Source organism: Brachypodium distachyon, chromosome 3 (assembly GCF_000005505.3).
Source record: "Brachypodium distachyon strain Bd21 chromosome 3, Brachypodium_distachyon_v3.0, whole genome shotgun sequence".
Lineage (NCBI taxonomy): Eukaryota > Viridiplantae > Streptophyta > Magnoliopsida > Poales > Poaceae > Brachypodium > Brachypodium distachyon.
The window spans coordinates 11,622,604-11,641,035 of record NC_016133.3 but is presented as its reverse complement, the minus strand read 5'-3'; the positions used below and the strand labels follow the sequence as shown (position 1 = coordinate 11,641,035).

The following is an 18,432-nucleotide window of genomic DNA, read 5'->3' as shown; positions in this document are numbered from 1 at the left end:
TACTTATTTTAGATTGATTTGAACTGCTAATTAATTATTACTATGAGAGATTGCAGATGAAACTTGCACATCAGAGATGATTAATTCTTGAAGTACAGCTATCTTTTTATTATATTTCACTCCTATACCATCATAGAATTTGATACCATACAAATATCTTGCAGCATTGCAAATATGCCTAACTTGGCAACCTGAAGCTAACTCAAGGGTGCAAATTAAAATCTAACGCCAGAGTTAGTAATTGGAAGGGAGGAGGAATTAAGATGAACCTGGATGTAACCAGAAGCAGATTAGGAATCCCCCCAAGCAGATTAGGAACCCCCTCCCGCAAGAACAGTACAGAATCCATGATATGGCGCAGATTAGTGCTGAAAAGGGAGAGGATAGATATCATATGGCATGGGAAAAAAAATATGAATGTACCTAGGCAACAATCATTGCTGTCGGCAGAGAGAAGGTGGAAGGCTTTAGGCAAGGAGGAAGAAAGAAGAATATATAGAGGAGCAATGGAGGAGAAGAATGCCAAGGAGCAGCAACTGGCATTGTTGGGAATCATGGCAGAAGAAACTGAAGCCGCATACCAAACGGCCAGAAGTGAATGCGGGAGGGCAGGCGGCGCGCGCCGACGGATGGGCGGGAGAACGGCACGGAGAGGAGGCGATTTCTGGAAGGCCGGACGCCCAACGGGCCAGCGAGCGGCAGGCCGGGAGGACGAGCCGCCTCACGCACGGGAGCAAAGCACAGAAATACGACGGCGAGTCCAGTTTGGATGTTGCGTACTTGCATTCCATTATTTTATTTTATGGCATTACTGGCTAGCAAAAAAAGAGCTTTATTTTATTTCAGTAGCACAAGAAAAATAAAATTCTCTAACTGATCACAACAGACTAGAAAGGCACTGTATGCTATACCACCAACCATATTTCATGGCCCCTGGGACCAACGCATGATCTGGTCCAGAATGGAGCCTTCTAGCATGCATACAAAGCTCACACTGCACAAATTGGATCATTATAGAAGAAGAAACTCAGCAATCATCACTCAGTTACACTCTAGTTAGTACAAGTAGTAGTAGTACATGACTCATTGGGCCAGTTGATCTGAGCTGAGAAACAACAAGACAAGAGCAAAAAGACCAAACAACAGACCCTACAATGAATATATCACCAACACTAACATGATCTGATGATGATTGGAAGACCAGATGCATTGCAACAGCTCTTGCTTCTCTTCTCTCTCTGTTTATGTGGCAGAGAGAGTGAACTGGATCAACAAGCTCTCCTCCTTTTTTCACTTTGTTAGCTCCATGTAGGATTAAAATTATTCACCGCTGTAAATTATCTTCTGTAACACCTCTTTCTGGGCCTCTGCTCTGAAGTCTAATCTATCTATGTAAGGTTTCCAATATATACACCACAAATTATACAAGTATCGAACGCAAGGCTGACTGAAGGTCACCCTGCTCCTACGTCGAATTAACACCTGCTGCTGTCTCAAACAAATCCTGTTCAAATAAAGAGCACCTGAACAGTAATGCGTAAGATACAGTTTTCTGAAGCCTGGGCCAAACATATCAAACTACAAAATGCCAGTTAGATACGGCACGGTTTATGAAAGATTCACATATTTAACCTAGAAGGGTGGAGGAAGGAGGGTACCTAACCAAGAAGTTATGTGCAACGGCAGACTCACATCTCTAGCATCTTTAACGGTCCTTACTCCTTGTCTCCACTGCTGAACCATCCTTGAGTGCTTCTCGAGCTTCGTTTTCTTTTCCTAAAGAAAATAGGGCCGCAGCCTGAAGATAAAATGCAGTCGGCCATGTAGGAAATATCACCAGGGCTTGCATTGCATCATTCAGAGCTTGTTGTGGCATGTCATTCATGAGATGTGACAGGCAACGCCTGGCATAAACTGTTGGCGAACTCATGGTACCAACATCAATGAACTGCACATCAATTTCACACAAAAAAATACATCAACATTGACCTCCAGTAACAGAAACTAGTGATCAAATATGAACAGTTTAAAACTATATCTCAACAAAAGAAAAATGGTCAGGCAGCTATCAATTGTGGCTGTTGCAAACGATGGAGAACACCGAACTTATATTTGTGTGATACAAATCATGCATTGTGTCATGGGTTTAAGTATGAACTGCTGACAAATTTGGCCTAGAACTAATGAATAGATATGAAAGATGACCTGCGAGTAGCAATCAATGGCCACAGTAAAATCCTTTTGTCGAAATGCATTATCGCCCTTCTTCTTTGAGTCCATTGTAACTTGCATTTGATTAGTCCACATCTGAAACGAGAGCTGCCAGAGAAAAGAGAAAAGTTAAGAGGAGTGTTCTACATTGTTTTTTATTTGCTTAGCGCACGAACAAATTTTGCTAGTAAAAATATAGTATATACTAGCATAAACCTGGAGTTTCAGCTCAAGTATAGATCAAGTATACAGTGCGCCGTAGGGTTAAAAACTTGCCTCATTTGCTGTCCCCTCGTCGTCTTTATAGCCAGTTTTTTCTAGAATTTCATGTATTGCAGTAAGATCCTTTCTGGAGCAAGCTTCAGCAAGAGGAGAAAGATGAATTGATTGAAGAGTAAATGCACCACCCCGGGGTTTATCCATCAGATCATAAGATGGAGTCTGCAATGCATACCAACATTATCACAATTTTCTACAAGATGAACCATCTTGACTACAAAACATTGAAGGACACAAATCAAGGAACAGGGACATGCTTTTAATGAATACTGGAGATGTATGATAAGATATATATTCACCTCGACATCCTTCTGAAGTGAAGCCAGTGCAAGAACCAAAGATCTTGCATTAGGCCGCTCTCGTGGTTCATAATGCAGGCACCTTGAAGCTAAACGCAGCAGTTCTGTTCCTTCCTCGTTTGAAATTTGGCCCGCTAAACAGGAGTCTATGAGCATACTGAAGTTCCGATCACGAATCAGATCAAGGGCCTGAACATATTTGCAGGAAATCAGTTGAAATAATCGCAAGAATAAGACACTATTTTTTTTCCAAATTATTAAATATCTCCCACTCCATCCAACTGTTGCTTTCTACAGTATACAAGTTGAGCGTATGTAGCTGCAGTAAAGTTCGAAGTAAAATACTGCTTGGTGCAATTTGTCCCAAATGGATCCCTCGTTACGGCACCCTTCCACATACTTCCAACTAAGTCAGTGATGTTAATACTAATTACACGTCTCTTCTAGCTCTGAACACAGACAGTAGCAATTCAAATAAATTATGTATTTCTCATTGTTCAATGAAGTAAAAAGACAATGGTAAACCCAGTTGACTGTATATGTAATTGGATTCAGTTAGATATAACAATTCCTACCAACACTGATGTACAGCAGAAAAATTATTAATGAGAGTAACATAGACATATATACTTATAAAGAAAATAAAGACAGGAAAGTTTTACATGGCTAGGAGGAATATGCTTTCCACTAAGAACGTCCGACAACAATGTACCAAAGCTGTATATGACACTTTCCGGAGTTATTCTTCCTGCAGGTAAAACCCAAGTGTTAGGCAAACTAATCTTTATAAAAGATCAGTGACAAATGGGTCCTCACATGTGCACTAGACCAAGACAATACAAGTTAGACTAATAAAATTCAACTCATAATGCTAAAGAAGCAAAATGATACAACTCAAGTTTGATAACCAACTCTGCTGTGTCCAATTAGAGTCTGTACCTCCTTTTTGTGTGACTTAAGATACAATTTGCTATGGCGAATACATCACAATATTACATACCGGTGTACTAATTTCATACTTTTATATGATCTATGAGTGACCTTCAGTGAGAGAGACTGATTCAGGTGGAGAGACGCAAAGTTTCTGATAATTCTGACTAGATTTTAAATGTAACATAATACATGTGTAGGATGTAATTAGTGGCTAACGAGGTCCATATCAGCAAAACCTGGTCGTAGCACTCTGCCTAGACTTCAAAAAATTGCACTAAAGGTATCCATTTTAAGTTGTTTTTTTTACATTTTGGAAGTTACGGACTCACCAGTCCTCATATATTCAGGAGGGGTAAATGCCAAATTGGTGCTGTAGCTTTTGCCATCCCGACTGTTCTTCATTAGGCCAAAACATGAAAGCCTAGGGTTGCAGTCCTGCAGGGGTCAAGTGTTACAACTTACAACCTAAAAGGTTACAAATCATACTGACAGTAGCAGGATGTCTAAATTTAAATAACAATACACATGATACTCACATCATCAAACAAAACTCTATAGGCATTAAGATCATGATAGAGAGCCCTTCCCTTGCTGATGCAGTAGTCTAAAGCCTCAGCAAGATACAGAACAACCCGTAATCTCATTGGCCCAACCATTGCCTTTGACTCCCCTGTGAAATGGAAAAAGTCTGATGTGAAAAAAGAACCAGATCTTTACCATTATAAGAGGAATAACTGAGGAAGCAAAAGTAGCACTGCATGACAGTCATTATATTGTCGATGTGATTGGATTGCTCTGGTTATCTGGCTCCACTTTGCAGCTCACAAAGACAATGGAAGACATTGTGGAGATGTTATGCATTTAGTTTGAAAAAATGTTTCCTCTTATGGGCGTATTGTTATCATGAGAAAGAATTTAGAATACAATCAGCGTAACCTCCTTCATTTACTGCAACAAAGCTTGTGATTATGATGCACATGTTCAGTTAAAGTGCATTTTCAGCACAGAACTATGTGCAGACTGCCAAAATTTACATATGAACAAACTACTCATCAAAATCCATAAATGTTGCCTCCTATAGAAACACTTCATGACGACGGATTTGGTGGAAACAAAGGGAAAGTACATGAAATTAGCAAGCTTTTGTGAGAAAGACATAAGCACAACAGGTAGATATAAACTCACAATGGAACAGATGCTTTGCCAATGTGTTATTGGGCATGTACTCGGAAACAAGCAATCTTTCGTCACCTTCACAGCAGCAACCAAGCAAATTTGCAAATCTTTTGCTCCGGAGCTGGCCAACAGACTTGGCTTCTTCCTGAAAGCACAGAAAGATTCCCCCGGAGAGAGATCATTGGTTGCAGAATCTAAAGAAGCGTTCTATTGCAGGCAAAAGGGCAGAATTGACATTATTCGTGGATTCCCTTTTGGGTCAAAGGTTAGCCGATGCGGTTACTGAGTAAAAGAAAATTTCGTAGAGCTAAATATAGCAGCTGGTGCACGTGTACAGATATAGCAGGGCGGGGGGGCATGGAGTCGTGGAGAATCTGACCAAGAACTGGCGCGGGTCGGGCCAGGCGGCGCGGTTGAAACGCTTGACAGCGATCTTGCGCTGGGCATCGAGCTTGCCCTTGTAGACGACGTTGGGCGCCTTGTCGCCGTGCTCGGAGACGATGTTCTCGGCGGCGAAGCCCGCTGTGGCGAGCCGCAGCTGCTGGAAGGAGAACTCCTGGAACGGCGGCAGGTCGTGGCACCAGTCCCCCGCCGCCGTTTCCCCCTCCCCACCATCTACAAATTCCTCTGTAATCAATCAACAACCAGTACACACGCAGAGGCAACAGGATTCAAGATTGAAGATCAAAAGGGGGGCGCACCGGCGGCGTCGGGCTTGAGCCTGAGGTCGTCCGCCACTCCATTGCGGTCGGACTCGCCGCGGCAGCAGCAGCAGCACAGCAGCCTCCACGGGCGCGCCCCCATTGTGCTGGTACGAGGAATCGAAAGCAGAGGCGAATGGTTTGTTTGCGGATCTGAGCTGAGGGGGGAGCGGCGCAAAGTGCGAATTGTCGCGGGGAAAATTCAGTCCGGAGTGGAACGCACGTCGGGGTAGGAGTCGACGACGAAGCAGTCGCGCGCGCGCGGGAAGAGGGGCGGTTAGTGGGGGTGGGTGGCACAACGCACGCGCTTCGGTCTCCTCCTCCTTCCTCAACCTCCTTTCTCGGTTGATTCGCTGAAAAGATCTCCGCTTTCCGGCACGCCTAAGCTACTGAGCCATGACTTTGAGGCAGGCCTCGCCTCGTATATGAATGATCTTCTTTTCCGGTTTGCATGGGCATCGCCCGCCGTGAGGCAGTTGGATCAAGACCTAGAGGGAACAACTGCTCAATAAGATTATTTTATTTTCTATATTTATATTTATTTTTCCATTTTAGAATAAATAGAGTGTGTATTTTCTTTTTTTTTAGAATCCAGTGTGTATTTTCCTACTCCGCACTACTCCTAGACAAGGGCAACTCACCCAAACGGATTGCTTTTCGCGTTCGGTCTGGTCCGTTTGGGTCACGGGGTGGATAGAAAAAAGCCCAAGTCCGGCCTTCGTCCGTTCGGGTCAGGCCGCGCGTCCAGCGAGAGGACGCAAATTGAGAATAAAAAAAACTAAATTTGGAGAAGAACACAAGATAAACCCTATAAATTTGCTTCATTTCAAAGATATAAAAAATGACCCTACATCAGAGGAGGGAATGATGAATATACCAGAGTGGGTTGTGAAGCCCTTATGAAAACTAAATCCATAAACTCTATAAACTCTATAAACATGCAGCCTATCCTTTTAATCATCCACGTCAGCGTCAACCACGATCCATTATTTTTCTCGATTGGTGTTCAATTCTCTCTGTATTTACTGCTAGAGTCTGTGCCGCCGATTCAACCGTCGCGGGGGAGATCGAGGATGGGGGTGCCGCCACGGCCCACGGGGAAAATGGAGGACTGGAGGGGCGCCGATGCTAGGGAGATAGAGGAGGGGAGGGGGTTCTGTAGGAGGGGATAGGCTCCGCCGATGTGGAAGAGGAGTAGAGGATCTTAGGGCGCCGCTGCGCTGGGAGCTCGAGGTGGCGCCGCTGGTGGTGTCGCGGCCCCGGTATTCGCTGCCGTCGCAATGGGAGGGGATGGAGGCCATCGCCAGGAGGGTAGGGGTCGGGGGCAGCAGGGTCTGGTCTGTAGCAGGGGGCTTGAGCTAGCTGTAGGCGCCATCGAGCAGAGCAGCAAGCTGCCGAGGACGGGAGGAATAGCCGAATAGGAGCAGCAGGCACGCGTGGTAAGAATCGAGCAGAGCAGCTAGGAGGCGAGCGAGGACGTGAGGAAGATGAGCAGCATTCTAGTGGTTGGTCGAGACTTGAGAGTAGTTAGCTGGGCAGCTAGACAATTTGCTGTTTTGATGCATTGCTTCTTTGTAGATTTTTCTGAGAAAAGCCTTTTTTATATTGCATACTGCTATGTCTCCATGGATGGTAATTTGATTATTTGTAGGTATGCATTCATCATTAAAATAGTACTCCCTCCGTCTGTCGTATTAAGTGACTTTCTATTACATGTATCTAAACGCTTTTAAAACATAAATACATCCATATTTGGATAATTTTGAGTCATTTAATATGGGACGGAGGGAATAGTGGGATTGATATTTATAATATATTATTAAAATACGGAAGATAATATACACAATATGTACATTTGACAAACTGCCGAAAATTGAAACATGTTGACAAGGAACCCTTTTAGACTATTGTCGATATCATGGTATATACAACCAAATATAAACAAGTTGTTGAGGATGATCTAAACAACCAATCTCGCTTCCAAAGAAAAAAGTCAGAAATAATCGTCGCCTCGAACACCAAACCACCTGTAGCAATGAGATTGGTAAAAATCTCTATTATTTTGTCTATTTTAATGAATGTTTTATGAAAGTCATAGTTTCTCAGGTGTTGAATTATATGTGTACATACACCAATATCATATTGTTAATGCCCGGTTGTATACCCATATCAGTTTGATCAGAAAGACAAGTGTCTTATTTGTTTCTAACTTCTAACTATGCAGCTACAAGGAACTCTTAGATTTCCGCGGCTATAATGGTTCATAACCAACCCCACTGTAGCCATTTTTCCACTCCCGGAAGCTACGCGGCCTCGTCGGCGCCGGGGAACCGGAGTAGCGGCGCCACGTCCTTGTCGGCTTGCCAGGTCTGCCGTTTTATTTCGAACACACGGTCAGCCGCCAACCCCCGCACGATCTCCGCGTCGTCCAAGGCCTTCCGGCGGGCGTGGTCCTTGGCGTCATGCTCCGACGACGCCTTCTTCGCGAGGAAGATGAGGCGCTCCTCCTCTTCCTCGAGAGGCCCGAGAGCCCAGAACTCGACGTAGGGGGCTTGTCCCTCCATCATCTCCGCCTCCGGCGCCGCCATTCCGTCCTCCTCCATCGCCTCCGCCATTCCTTCCTCCATCGCCTGCCCAAGGACATGTCACATGCGTGCAGATGAGGACATCAAGAAACTGCAGCCTCAACCTCAGCCGGCCTGTAGTGTATCCTGAGCCCGCCGCCGCCGCACTGCTACGTACCCTGCAGTCCTCATCGGTTACCCGCAGCACATAGTCTTCTGCAGCGACGACTCTACCACCGGTTGCACCATCATGTACTCCACATGCAACCGAGTGTGCGACCTGTTTTCCGGCACCGGCCTGTAGTGTTCGACCAAGTTATTATAATTAGCAGAGGAGGATCACTGCCGTACCGTTGATAATGTCATATGGATCTCAAAGAATATCAGGCGAGCTTTCTGAAGGGAGAGATTGGGTCGTGGGTTTACACCGAGGTTAGGACGTTCATACTGTGCGGCTTCTGAAAGGCTTAATAACACAAAGTGTTTCGAGCACTAAGGATGAGCTTAGTATGTACTCCCTCCGGCCGGATTACTTGTCACTGACGTAGAATAATTTTGTATATTAAATATGGAACAAGTAATATGGGTAAGAGTGAGCGTAATTATCAGTGCCGTGACCACGTTCCCCGGGCATTACCGTGAAGCATGGCAAAAGTGCATTGGGGTGAACGTGATTAGCGCAGGTCATCCTACAAGGTAGCTTTGCTTGGGTTCTCTCTGTTTTTTCGATAGTGGATAGTGTTTGAAACTACTACGGTAACTAGCCTTGAGAAAATAGTCAATTTTTCTAAGAATAATTTCAGTATAGATTTAATCGAGGAAATTAATCACAACATGGAAACTTAAGTATATAGGCAGAAAAAAAAGGCAAGGGAAGAGAGGGGCCCACAGATTCCATGTAGAACCAACTGACCTCAGATTTAGAGGAATGAGTTCATTCAGCATCTAGAGGGAATATGCTGTTTTTGGGAACCAAGTGGTTCCATTCCGAAATTTCTCCAAACCAAACACTGAAATTCGTGGAACGGTTCCACTACGTTCTACTTCATGACACCATCCAAACACCATATTACTGAACCGTGGGGAACCGGTGGCTGTGAAGCAGGGGTGCTCTACCGCCGTGGCAGGGAATTGGCAATTGGGGCGCACAAGGCACAGGGAGACTCAGGATTGGTATTAGATTGCTTCCTTGAATGATTGACTAGGCAGGAGTGCAGGACTATAAGGGCCCTTACAAACTTGGGGATCAAGTCAGACTCTTACATAATTGGAAACGGACTCCTAATTACTCCCTCCGTCCCATAATTCTTGTCTCAAATTTACCTAAAAATGAATGTAACTATTCCTAAGAGCCAGCTGAGAAATTATCGAGGTCCATTCATCAGACGATCAAGGCTGGGCGGTGAGTCTCTGAAGCTGTGTTGGGTCACCACCCAGCAGGGTCTCCATCAGCACAGGGGGCGCGTACTGCGCATCCCCTTGGTGCTCCTCCGCGTCCTGGCAGAAGGACAGCACCACCGTCTCCACGGACGTCTCCACCACGCCGAAGAAGAGCTGAGCCACAGCGTAACCAAGCGCCCAGCACAGCTGCCATTCCAAAAATACAAGTCAGCTACATCAAAGATTGATATCATGCTTTGAAAGGGGTGCCGCTCGATCGCTTACCAGCACGGGGAACAGCGGTGACGATATCTTGCTGTGAGAAGACCTGTACTTGTGGTTGTCCAGCATCAGGAACGCGAAGAGCACGCTCGACAGGCTCACGCACAGCTTTCCCAGGAACAGGATCACGTCACCGATGACGTTCACTTTTCCGATGCGCAGTATGTTGTTCATTATCAACCCGGTCGCCAGCTCCGAAGCCTTGCAGAACCCTTTCCCTGTAATGGCAATCTGGTAACAGGCAACTGTTATTCTGCAATAAGAAAGGGAACATGTAGTGGTAATTAACGAGGATAAACTGTCAACACTTGATTACCATGATGTAAGCATTCCTGTTCACTGATTTGATGGTCCAATCTATGCAACCGAGGCAGCAGTGAGATGAGGATGACACTGTCTTCCCAAAGCAGCTTTCACGCGCTGAATCAACTACTTTCAGCCTACGGCGAATTGATTTGAGTACAAACTGCACCCACTCTACGACAGATACCATCAGTGAACCTAGAGCCACAGATCCAAGGCTATAGCGCAACAAGCGCTTCAGGGAAGACACCACCGTATGAAACGGTATGTCATGCTGCATAACAACATTGTGCTGCACAATCAGTCAAAGGAAACTAACACTACCTTATAATAAAAATAATTAATTGGGATGAGGTGATGAAAGTCATTGGGAACTTCACATCTATTAGCTGCAGTTATTTATGAAGGTAAAATTTCTGCGATGCTTACCGATATTTCATCACGCGCCCAGTAGTATGAAGCAACAGATCCAGCAATTACAGTTGAAGAGCACGCGATGAAGAATTGTGTTGCCCAGTAACAGCCAAACAGGTGGAAGAGAATGGCAAGGCCAATATGTGGGGTGTAATGGATACTGTACCCGCAGCAGTTGTCACAGTTTACTTTTCCCAACTTGAGATCAAACGAACAGCAATTTGAATTGCAATCATTTCGTAACACTTGACCAGCGCTGAAAAGATGCAGTGTGGCTGAAAACCACAACATATAGAAGATAGCAAGCACGAAGTATGGTACTATCGGAAAAATAATTAATGCATGGACTTCACCAATGACCTTTGCAGCCACCTACATTCAGTTTATCCTGGTGAGTGCTCAGAAAAATACAACCAAGAAATAAGCAACATGCAAAAGGTAACAACCAGTGTGGCAATAACACCCATGCATTAGCAAATAAGTTAATGAAGGAAACAGTGCACATGTGAAGCTGATTCAGAGCCATACATACCTTCAGGACAGACGTTGCTATCAGTATACGTCGAACAATAGCTATTGAAGTCAGGAAAGCAATGATCATTACTACGGTCATCAAAACCGCAGCAACATGCAGGTGATTTATTTCCTGATGAAATAACAAGCTTAGCAGGACAGTGTTAAAAATGACATGAGCAGGAGGTACAAACATACCCGTCCACTTATGCTGACATATGGATCACTTGCACCGATTACAACAGTTAAGGGATCATTGCCAATCCAGCCAGCTGGGTACAGAAACTGGTCAGATATATATGTGATTATGTATAAGATGATGCACATCAAATTATAAATACCATATTATGCCACATATTATCTATAATAGTATCGTGCTTACTATTAGAAATTGGGTATAGCATGCTACCTTTTATATAGAAGAACATTGTAACCGATATTACAAGGACATTAAAAATGACCACTGTTACCCATGGCATCCCAGAAACAAAATAGCGTATCATCGCTAACCATATCAATGATAGTAAAAGTGGGAGTAATCCACCACAAACGATTAACACTGGCCAGGACTTCCCAATATCTGCAACATATCTCTGCAAAAGATGAACAAAATATATCACCTTTTCTAGAAAGAAAACAATCATTTATCAGTTCTAAGAATCCACATAGGAAAGAAAGCATGTGCATATCTATTGAATGTGTCTGGATGATCTTTGTCACACTTTGTTGCTAGTATTTCCTTTGTTGAAGTAAGATTTAGTTTTTGTAACTTGAGAAATATGGATAGGCATGTCGTATAGGCAGAGTATATTTCTTGTTAGTTTTCCTTCTAAACAGATAAATGGACAGACAGTTCAAGTAGTTCCAAGAAAAACCTTTAAGACAGAGGACTTAGAGTTGACGGCATTGTGAATTGTTTTGTCAATAAGCATGTTTGCATCAATGCTGACGCCGCCCATCTGCTGCCAATGCTTCAGAGAGACATTGGACGGCCGTGCAATAAACTGGCAGCTCCAGTAGACTGCAGTGGCAGAAAGAGATCGAATCAGTGCAGATACGTTACATTTTAAGAAATTGGCAGGATGCTGCTGAATATTTATGTACTTGATATTCAATTATTCATGTCAGACTAACCATTTATACTTGGAAATATGATGGGGTAACATGGACCCTGCAACTGAAGAGAACTGTTTCTCATGTCTGGTGTGAGATACTCAAAGTAATCATAGTCCCTGTCAATCCAATCATCAACAGAGAGCCGTATGTCACCATCTGGATAATCACAGACAAAGTTCAACCCATCTTCTGCAGGATAGGGGCATTCCATCAGACATATGGCCTTGGCATCAGGTAGATTGATTTGGTTGCTTTTCAGCCCACTTTGGTAGACCTGGTTGGGATTCATCCAATAACGAACATCAAGCTCATGCAAATTTGGATCACCATGTTTGCTGCCACATATGTTTCCTTTATAGTCAAGTCCAAATGTTAGCCTGCATGGTCAAATTGAAAATGTCATATATTACTAGCCAAATAAAAATATATCCTGATGCAATTACTTTTGGCGAGGAACACTGAGAAGATGTGTTCAAGAAGCACGATGTTAGGGGTCCAACAAGTGATATATTACACCAAGTATTGAACCATCACTACAACAACAGTGTCAAAATCAAGTAGTAACTGCCTCACCAAAGTAACCAAAAGGTTTTATTGTTCTGTCGGTGGTTAACAGACTTTTGTTTAGAACCATAGGTGTGCTTTTGTTAAGCTCTCGCCAACAACTCTTTGCAGCTCTTTAAATGGCTACTGTTGAGCTGTTGGTTGATTGCAAGATGGAGCCCCTAGAAGAATATATTCTAGCTTTCAGTACAAGCGAGTCTTTGGATCTTTTGACCACTTTCTGTAAACAAATATAGATTACTGAAAGATCTATGTGAAATAGGAGCAAAATCGGCAAATGTGGTAGCGAGACATTCACCCAAGGAATCACCCTCAGTGGCAAAATTTTAAGAGGCACCGACAGCGGCAGAAACAGCATGCCAAAAATGGATAAAGTTTGGTTGGGGAGTAGTAGTAACCTGAGTGGGTTGCCCTGGTTGAAGCCGAAGCTGGAGTTGACAATCATGGCGACCCAGAAGGCGGCGAAGAGGGCAAGGAATGGCAGGTCGCGGCACTTGCGGTCGTGGCGAATGACGCCGGCTCCGGCTCCGGCGTCCTTTTCTCCTCCTGCTCCGGCGGCGGCGGCGGAGGCGTGGCGGCCAATGATGGCGCCCAGTGGCCATCGCATTGTGCCTTCCCCGAGCTCAGCTCAGCTCAGAACAGCAGATGCAGCGCCTCCTGGAAGCTCAGCTCCTCTGAATTGGACTAGGTTCTTCTTCTTCTTCTTCCTCGGGTTGGGGAAGCGAGAGGGGGAAAGTGACGCTGCTGCTTCCGCTTCACTGAGACACTGACTGCTTGCTAATGATGCCACAGCTTAAAAGCGGATTCTCGGCTTTACGTAAACAGAAAGGGAATACGGTGAATTAAAGGTTTACGTCAACGTCCGGGGAAAGCGGTGACCATTCGTTCAGTCACGTGAAAGGGAAGACTCGTCGAGTCCATCGTGCGCAGACCAGATCGCTCTCGCCGCCGGGGGGAGCGATGGTGAAGGCGGTGGTCGCCGACGAGGCGCAGCTCAAGGCCTTCGAGGACGGCCTCGCCTCCTCCGCCGCCCCTAGATCCCAGGTCGGTCAATTGTTCGTCGTGCTCTTCTCTCCCCGTCGCATCTCAGCAACGCCGCCGTGGTGGTTTGAATTGATCGGTTCTTCCTGCGTGCAGGTGGGTCTGGTGGTCGGCAAGCTCAGCGCCTCCTCCGACCGCGCCCTCGTCTACTCCCTGCTCCCCACGCCGCCCACCGATGCCGGCGAGCCCGCTTGCTCCCTCCGGGCCGCCGCCACCGCCCCCTCAGCTGCCAAGGCTAAGTCCAAGGGAGGCGGCAAGGGTGGCTCAACGGCTTCTTCTGATGCGCCGCCTTCGCTCCAGTTCGACATCGACTGGGTCGCCGAGCACGCCCGACAGGTGCAGTGTTCGGTCGTCACTTGTACAGTGTATAACCAATCCCTAACAATACGGATATCTGCAGCTGTTAAGAATGAAAATAGCACTCATCTAAATAAGTAAATTTGAATCTTTATTTCGTATATGCACACTCGAGTTGCAGATTTTGCTGCAAAATCTGACTTTTTATCATGCTATTACTCTCCTGTAACTGCAAGTTTCAGACCTTAGTGTTGCAATCCAGCAATTTCGTTTATCGCTTGGTCAGTTGCATTTAAATTCGCCCATATTTTGGTTCTTCTGCTCGAATTCGTAGTATGGTAGCATAATCTTTTTATCATTTTGACTCAGAATAACTACATATTTGAAAATCTGGTTGAATCTTCTCATGGTCTGCAGGTGTCGAGGATGCTCCTGGGAGGAATGAGTGTCATAGGTATCTATATATGGGCTTCGGAAGGCTCCTTCAAAGCAACTTCTCCTGCTGTTTTATCACAGGTACTAACAATGTTCGAAATAATCATGACTGTTAATGAACTTTTAGCCCACATTTTACCATTCATACAGTAGATGGGTTTCGTTTTTCATACTGCGGTTGATACCTGCATCTTCTTAGAGATAGGATCAGACTCTCCTCCCAGCTATTGTCCATGACACAATACAAATGAGAAGATTTTATACGCTAAATGCTCCGAACTAAATGTCCCATGCTATACTTTGTGGTGGGAAACAGCTAATGTCCAGCTATTGTAAAACGTCCCTAGAAGATGGTTAATGCCCGTTAAATCAAATAGACAGCCTTTTGTTGGCACTACTTCAATTTTAAAAAGACTTTCACAATGCCATGACGACCTTATTTAGGACACGTGGCAACTTCTTGTTTGAATAATTTTATATATTTTGGGGTGGGTGCGGCTTCTGCTGTCATGTGTTTTAGTTTGTTTGTGTTTGCCCTTGTGACATTTTAGGCATATACAATGATTTCTTGATATTTTGGATGATTCTTGTACTAGGTCATGGCATCGTACAAGTAAATATTATCAACTGATGTTTTTCCAGGTTATTAGAGTGGTTTCTCAGGCAGTTCCTTGGTACGGCAGTGACTTTGATGAGAGGCTGCTCATTCATCTCGCTTACAGCCCAAGAAGGTGCTATATTATCCTTCCTATATTATTATTTTGGTTCCCTTCCCCAATAAGTCATGTAGTAGCGTCTTCTTAGCGCTTTGATCCAGCTTCATAACCTGCCAAGCTTGGATTTTGAAACTCTTATCTGTTTTCCTGGTTTCTTTTCATGTGATTATTCTGTTCTAATTTTTACCAAGAAAGAATTGTATGGAAGGATCAATTAGAGTTAATGCATGCCCATGTAATAACATATGAATCTTGATGTGTTACAGGTTGGTCTGTCGTATATGTGAGATGGCATCAGGAAGTTTAAGGCCATGTGACTTCAAATATAGCAAATTATTACCTTCACTTCAAACTTTCAGATGCACATACAATTTTGAGACAAGGTACTACTTTCCGAGTGCTGCCTAACACAAGTAGCTAAACAATCCTTGTCTCATTTGTGTCCCAAAGCTAGAAGGTTGCCACTAAAGTCAACTGAAGGATTAAATATTAAAATGCATAAACAAGCAGCTATGCTTATCAGTTTATATTGGTGGCATGTGCTGTAGCAAATCCATGCACCTGTAATGCAAGTTTTCCTTGTAGTTGGATTTCACCTGTCACATTCTGGACTGATCATTTACAATGCACATTGCCAAAGGTTGACAGTTGTTCAAGCCGAGCCTTTTAACAAAGTTGTTTCGAAGGCAATCAGTCATCTTACAAAGGAAGTGCAGAACGCCAAAGTTTTAATTGATGGAAATCTGGTAAATTACCACCCCTTAGCCTTTATCTCAGTTCGAGAAGTACAGAAAACTTGATAATGTGCACTACTGTAAAATAATGACAGTGAATTCCAAGCTATTTAAAGTTGAAATGTCTAATCTTGTTTGTGGTCAATACCCACTTAAACTTATGTTTTCTCTATATATTTTCAACTAGTTCTCGGAAGATATGAACATCACTTCAGAGGGCTCACACAAAGTTGATTTTCTTATACCTTTCAAGAACAATTTACCTGCTGGAGGTGCCTCAGCTAATACTGCTTTCTATTGTATTTTCTGGCTGATTTCTCTTTATATAATTATGTGAGCCTAATAGTTAGTGCTTGCACTAAAGAATGCAGTTTAGAGGGAGTTGCTGGGTTGCTTCTCTTTCCTGGATCTGTCAGTGGGTGTGCATACTTAGGCCCAAAAGAATCTATTTCAGAAGCTATATCTGATCTGAAGGTATTTATGAGATATAATTTCCACTGTTATCACTGAGCCTTGTATTGTTTTCCTTGTTACCTATGAAGTCGCCACTTTGTTATAATAGCTTCACATGCAACCGTGCTAGCTTGAAACCACCAATTTTTTTATCAAATTTAAAAGGAACCGACCATGCATTTTCTAGCGATGAAAATGTGAACAAGCGTTTTGGTGACATTTCCGAATTGGATTGGGAATTTTAAGTCTGATTCTGCATGACTTTGCTGAAGTTTAACCAAAGGAAACCCTTGTTCAACCAGATATACAGTGTATATCTGGTGCCTCTAGTACTGAACTATGGAAATTTGTTTTGACTTTTTAGTGATGGTACCTTTCATTGGTATTAAATTTCTTTAAGAATTTCCACTGTAGTTTTATTACCTCTAAATTAAATCTCCAATGAGTTGATATGATAAATCTGTCCTGCATTGGTTTATTTATAGTCGATTTACCTTAGTTACTGGAATTGCACAGCTATATTTTAATGGTTAGCAAACTACTAATAATTTGCTGTATTTCTACCTACCCTACTTCTTATTAAGATGGACATCATTGCAAGCCTACGGAGCAGATTGGATATCATCCTCGATGAGGCAGATGATGACTCTACCACTAATGATGTAGAGAACTCACTGTCTCAGAAAACCACCCAAGTTACTTTTCGTGAGTTGAGGTATTCATCTCTTCTAGGCAAATTTATGTTTTGAATATTAATATATAATCAAAGTAGACCAACCACATTTTCAGTTTATTGTTTGTGACGTGTGATAGTTTACAGTTAATGTATCCAAAATCATATTAAACACATTCAGTTTTGATTCTTCAGAGCATCTCTGCAATGTATGTTTCTATGTGCAACTAATCACATTGTTTTCATTTTGCAAACAGAGAACCTTATAGTTTCTCATTCCCTAGACGGATTCTGATTCCTTGGTTGGCTGGCTCCTATATTTGCGACTACTTGCAGCAATCAGAGACCACAAAGGTATACTTATGTTCACTCCTATCTATGGTCTGAATGCACCAGGGATCTCGACTCTCAAGTCCCAAATATTTTAGTTCTAGTATATGTGCAATACCACCCTATATCGTGTTTGCTGGATAATCTGGTGGCATAAGACTGTAGGATGCCACTTGTGGAATGCATATGATATGTTTGGCTTTACACACCCTTCTGTGTGCTACCTGCAGGATGCAATGGAGCGCTGCAAGGAAGTGATATCGCTGGAAGCAGGTGTGGAGAGCTCTTCAATCATAGAACCAGAAATCGCAGCGGCTTCGGTGACACTAGAATCATTTTGGGACATGGTGCCTGGAGCTTTGGTGCGTGCGCCTGCCGAACCCAGCCTGAAAGATAGTCACTCTCAACAGGCTAGTGATTCAAGGAGAACACAAGGCAGCAATCTCAGCATTCTAGTTCCTTTGTTTGTGCTACTGGTTGCTCTTTTAGTTGGTTTTATGTTTGCATTCTCTCCCAACTCAAAAACATGAGTACATGAACTGAGATGACATCTGTCTTGTATCTTGGTTTGGTCGATGATTCAACTATGGAAGGGAAAAGTGTAGAGTTTCTTTTGGCGCATTTGTCGTAGTCTCATAGACTGTTGTAGGTGTTGCACAGACATGATCCATCCTTTTGATGAGAGGGGCAAGGCAACTGTATGGAGTGTTTTTTTGGTGATGTTATTGCTGGGGTTCGTTTTCTTAATTTGGTCATTGAGATGTGTGATTGCCTAAGCTTAGTAAGTATATGTTGATTCCACCGGTCAAACGGGTGTTGGCCTCGAGAAGTAGGCATCAATCTCAGTGATGAGAATCAGCTGAGGTGCAACCAACAACAGAAGCCAGTCTTTATTTTCTGTCTGCAGCTAGTGGCGGAGCCAGGATTTCATCAGGGCCCGTTGCTAGAATTAGCAAGACCCAGGCCAAATTGTGAAATCACCAAAATTACCAAATAGAAAACCTTCTGCGCCCAACCC

General features: G+C 43.7%; 3 protein-coding genes across 5 annotated transcripts; 1 reads left to right on the top strand and 2 right to left on the bottom strand.

Moving 5' to 3' along the window:
• Positions 1–995: 995 nt before the first annotated feature.
• LOC100836465 (probable serine/threonine-protein kinase BSK3) lies at positions 996–6,052 on the bottom strand. Of its 3 annotated transcripts, none has more exons than XM_010235931.3 (11): positions 5,600–6,052; positions 5,278–5,513; positions 4,908–5,043; positions 4,259–4,392; positions 4,052–4,157; positions 3,452–3,537; positions 2,790–2,978; positions 2,488–2,652; positions 2,206–2,319; positions 1,659–1,948; positions 996–1,578 (listed from the first exon to the last, which is right to left on the bottom strand). In XM_010235931.3, exons 1-10 carry the CDS (start codon positions 5,700–5,702, stop codon positions 1,706–1,708), a joined length of 1,512 nt encoding a protein of 503 aa, XP_010234233.2. In that variant the 5' UTR covers positions 5,703–6,052; the 3' UTR covers positions 996–1,578; positions 1,659–1,705. The 3 variants fall into 3 exon arrangements, with proteins under 3 accessions (XP_010234233.2, XP_010234232.2, XP_014755519.1); XM_010235930.3 differs by having other exon boundaries at positions 996–1,523; positions 5,600–6,051; XM_014900033.2 differs by having other exon boundaries at positions 996–1,948.
• A 3,281-nt stretch (positions 6,053–9,333) lies between these two features.
• On the bottom strand, positions 9,334–13,553 carry LOC100821830 (choline transporter protein 1). Its single transcript, XM_003573198.4, has 10 exons — positions 13,134–13,553; positions 12,190–12,548; positions 11,931–12,076; positions 11,465–11,648; positions 11,254–11,327; positions 11,075–11,188; positions 10,558–10,914; positions 10,142–10,402; positions 9,829–10,056; positions 9,334–9,750 (listed from the first exon to the last, which is right to left on the bottom strand). Exons 1-10 carry the CDS (start codon positions 13,340–13,342, stop codon positions 9,553–9,555), a joined length of 2,130 nt encoding a protein of 709 aa, XP_003573246.1. The 5' UTR covers positions 13,343–13,553; the 3' UTR covers positions 9,334–9,552.
• Positions 13,554–13,623: 70 nt separating this feature from the next.
• On the top strand, positions 13,624–18,161 carry LOC100821220 (protein odr-4 homolog). Its single transcript, XM_003573196.3, has 11 exons — positions 13,624–13,779; positions 13,873–14,112; positions 14,491–14,589; positions 15,151–15,239; positions 15,491–15,607; positions 15,865–15,970; positions 16,146–16,230; positions 16,323–16,432; positions 16,996–17,126; positions 17,342–17,438; positions 17,645–18,161. Exons 1-11 carry the CDS (start codon positions 13,696–13,698, stop codon positions 17,942–17,944), a joined length of 1,458 nt encoding a protein of 485 aa, XP_003573244.1. The 5' UTR covers positions 13,624–13,695; the 3' UTR covers positions 17,945–18,161.
• Positions 18,162–18,432: the final 271 nt, after the last annotated feature.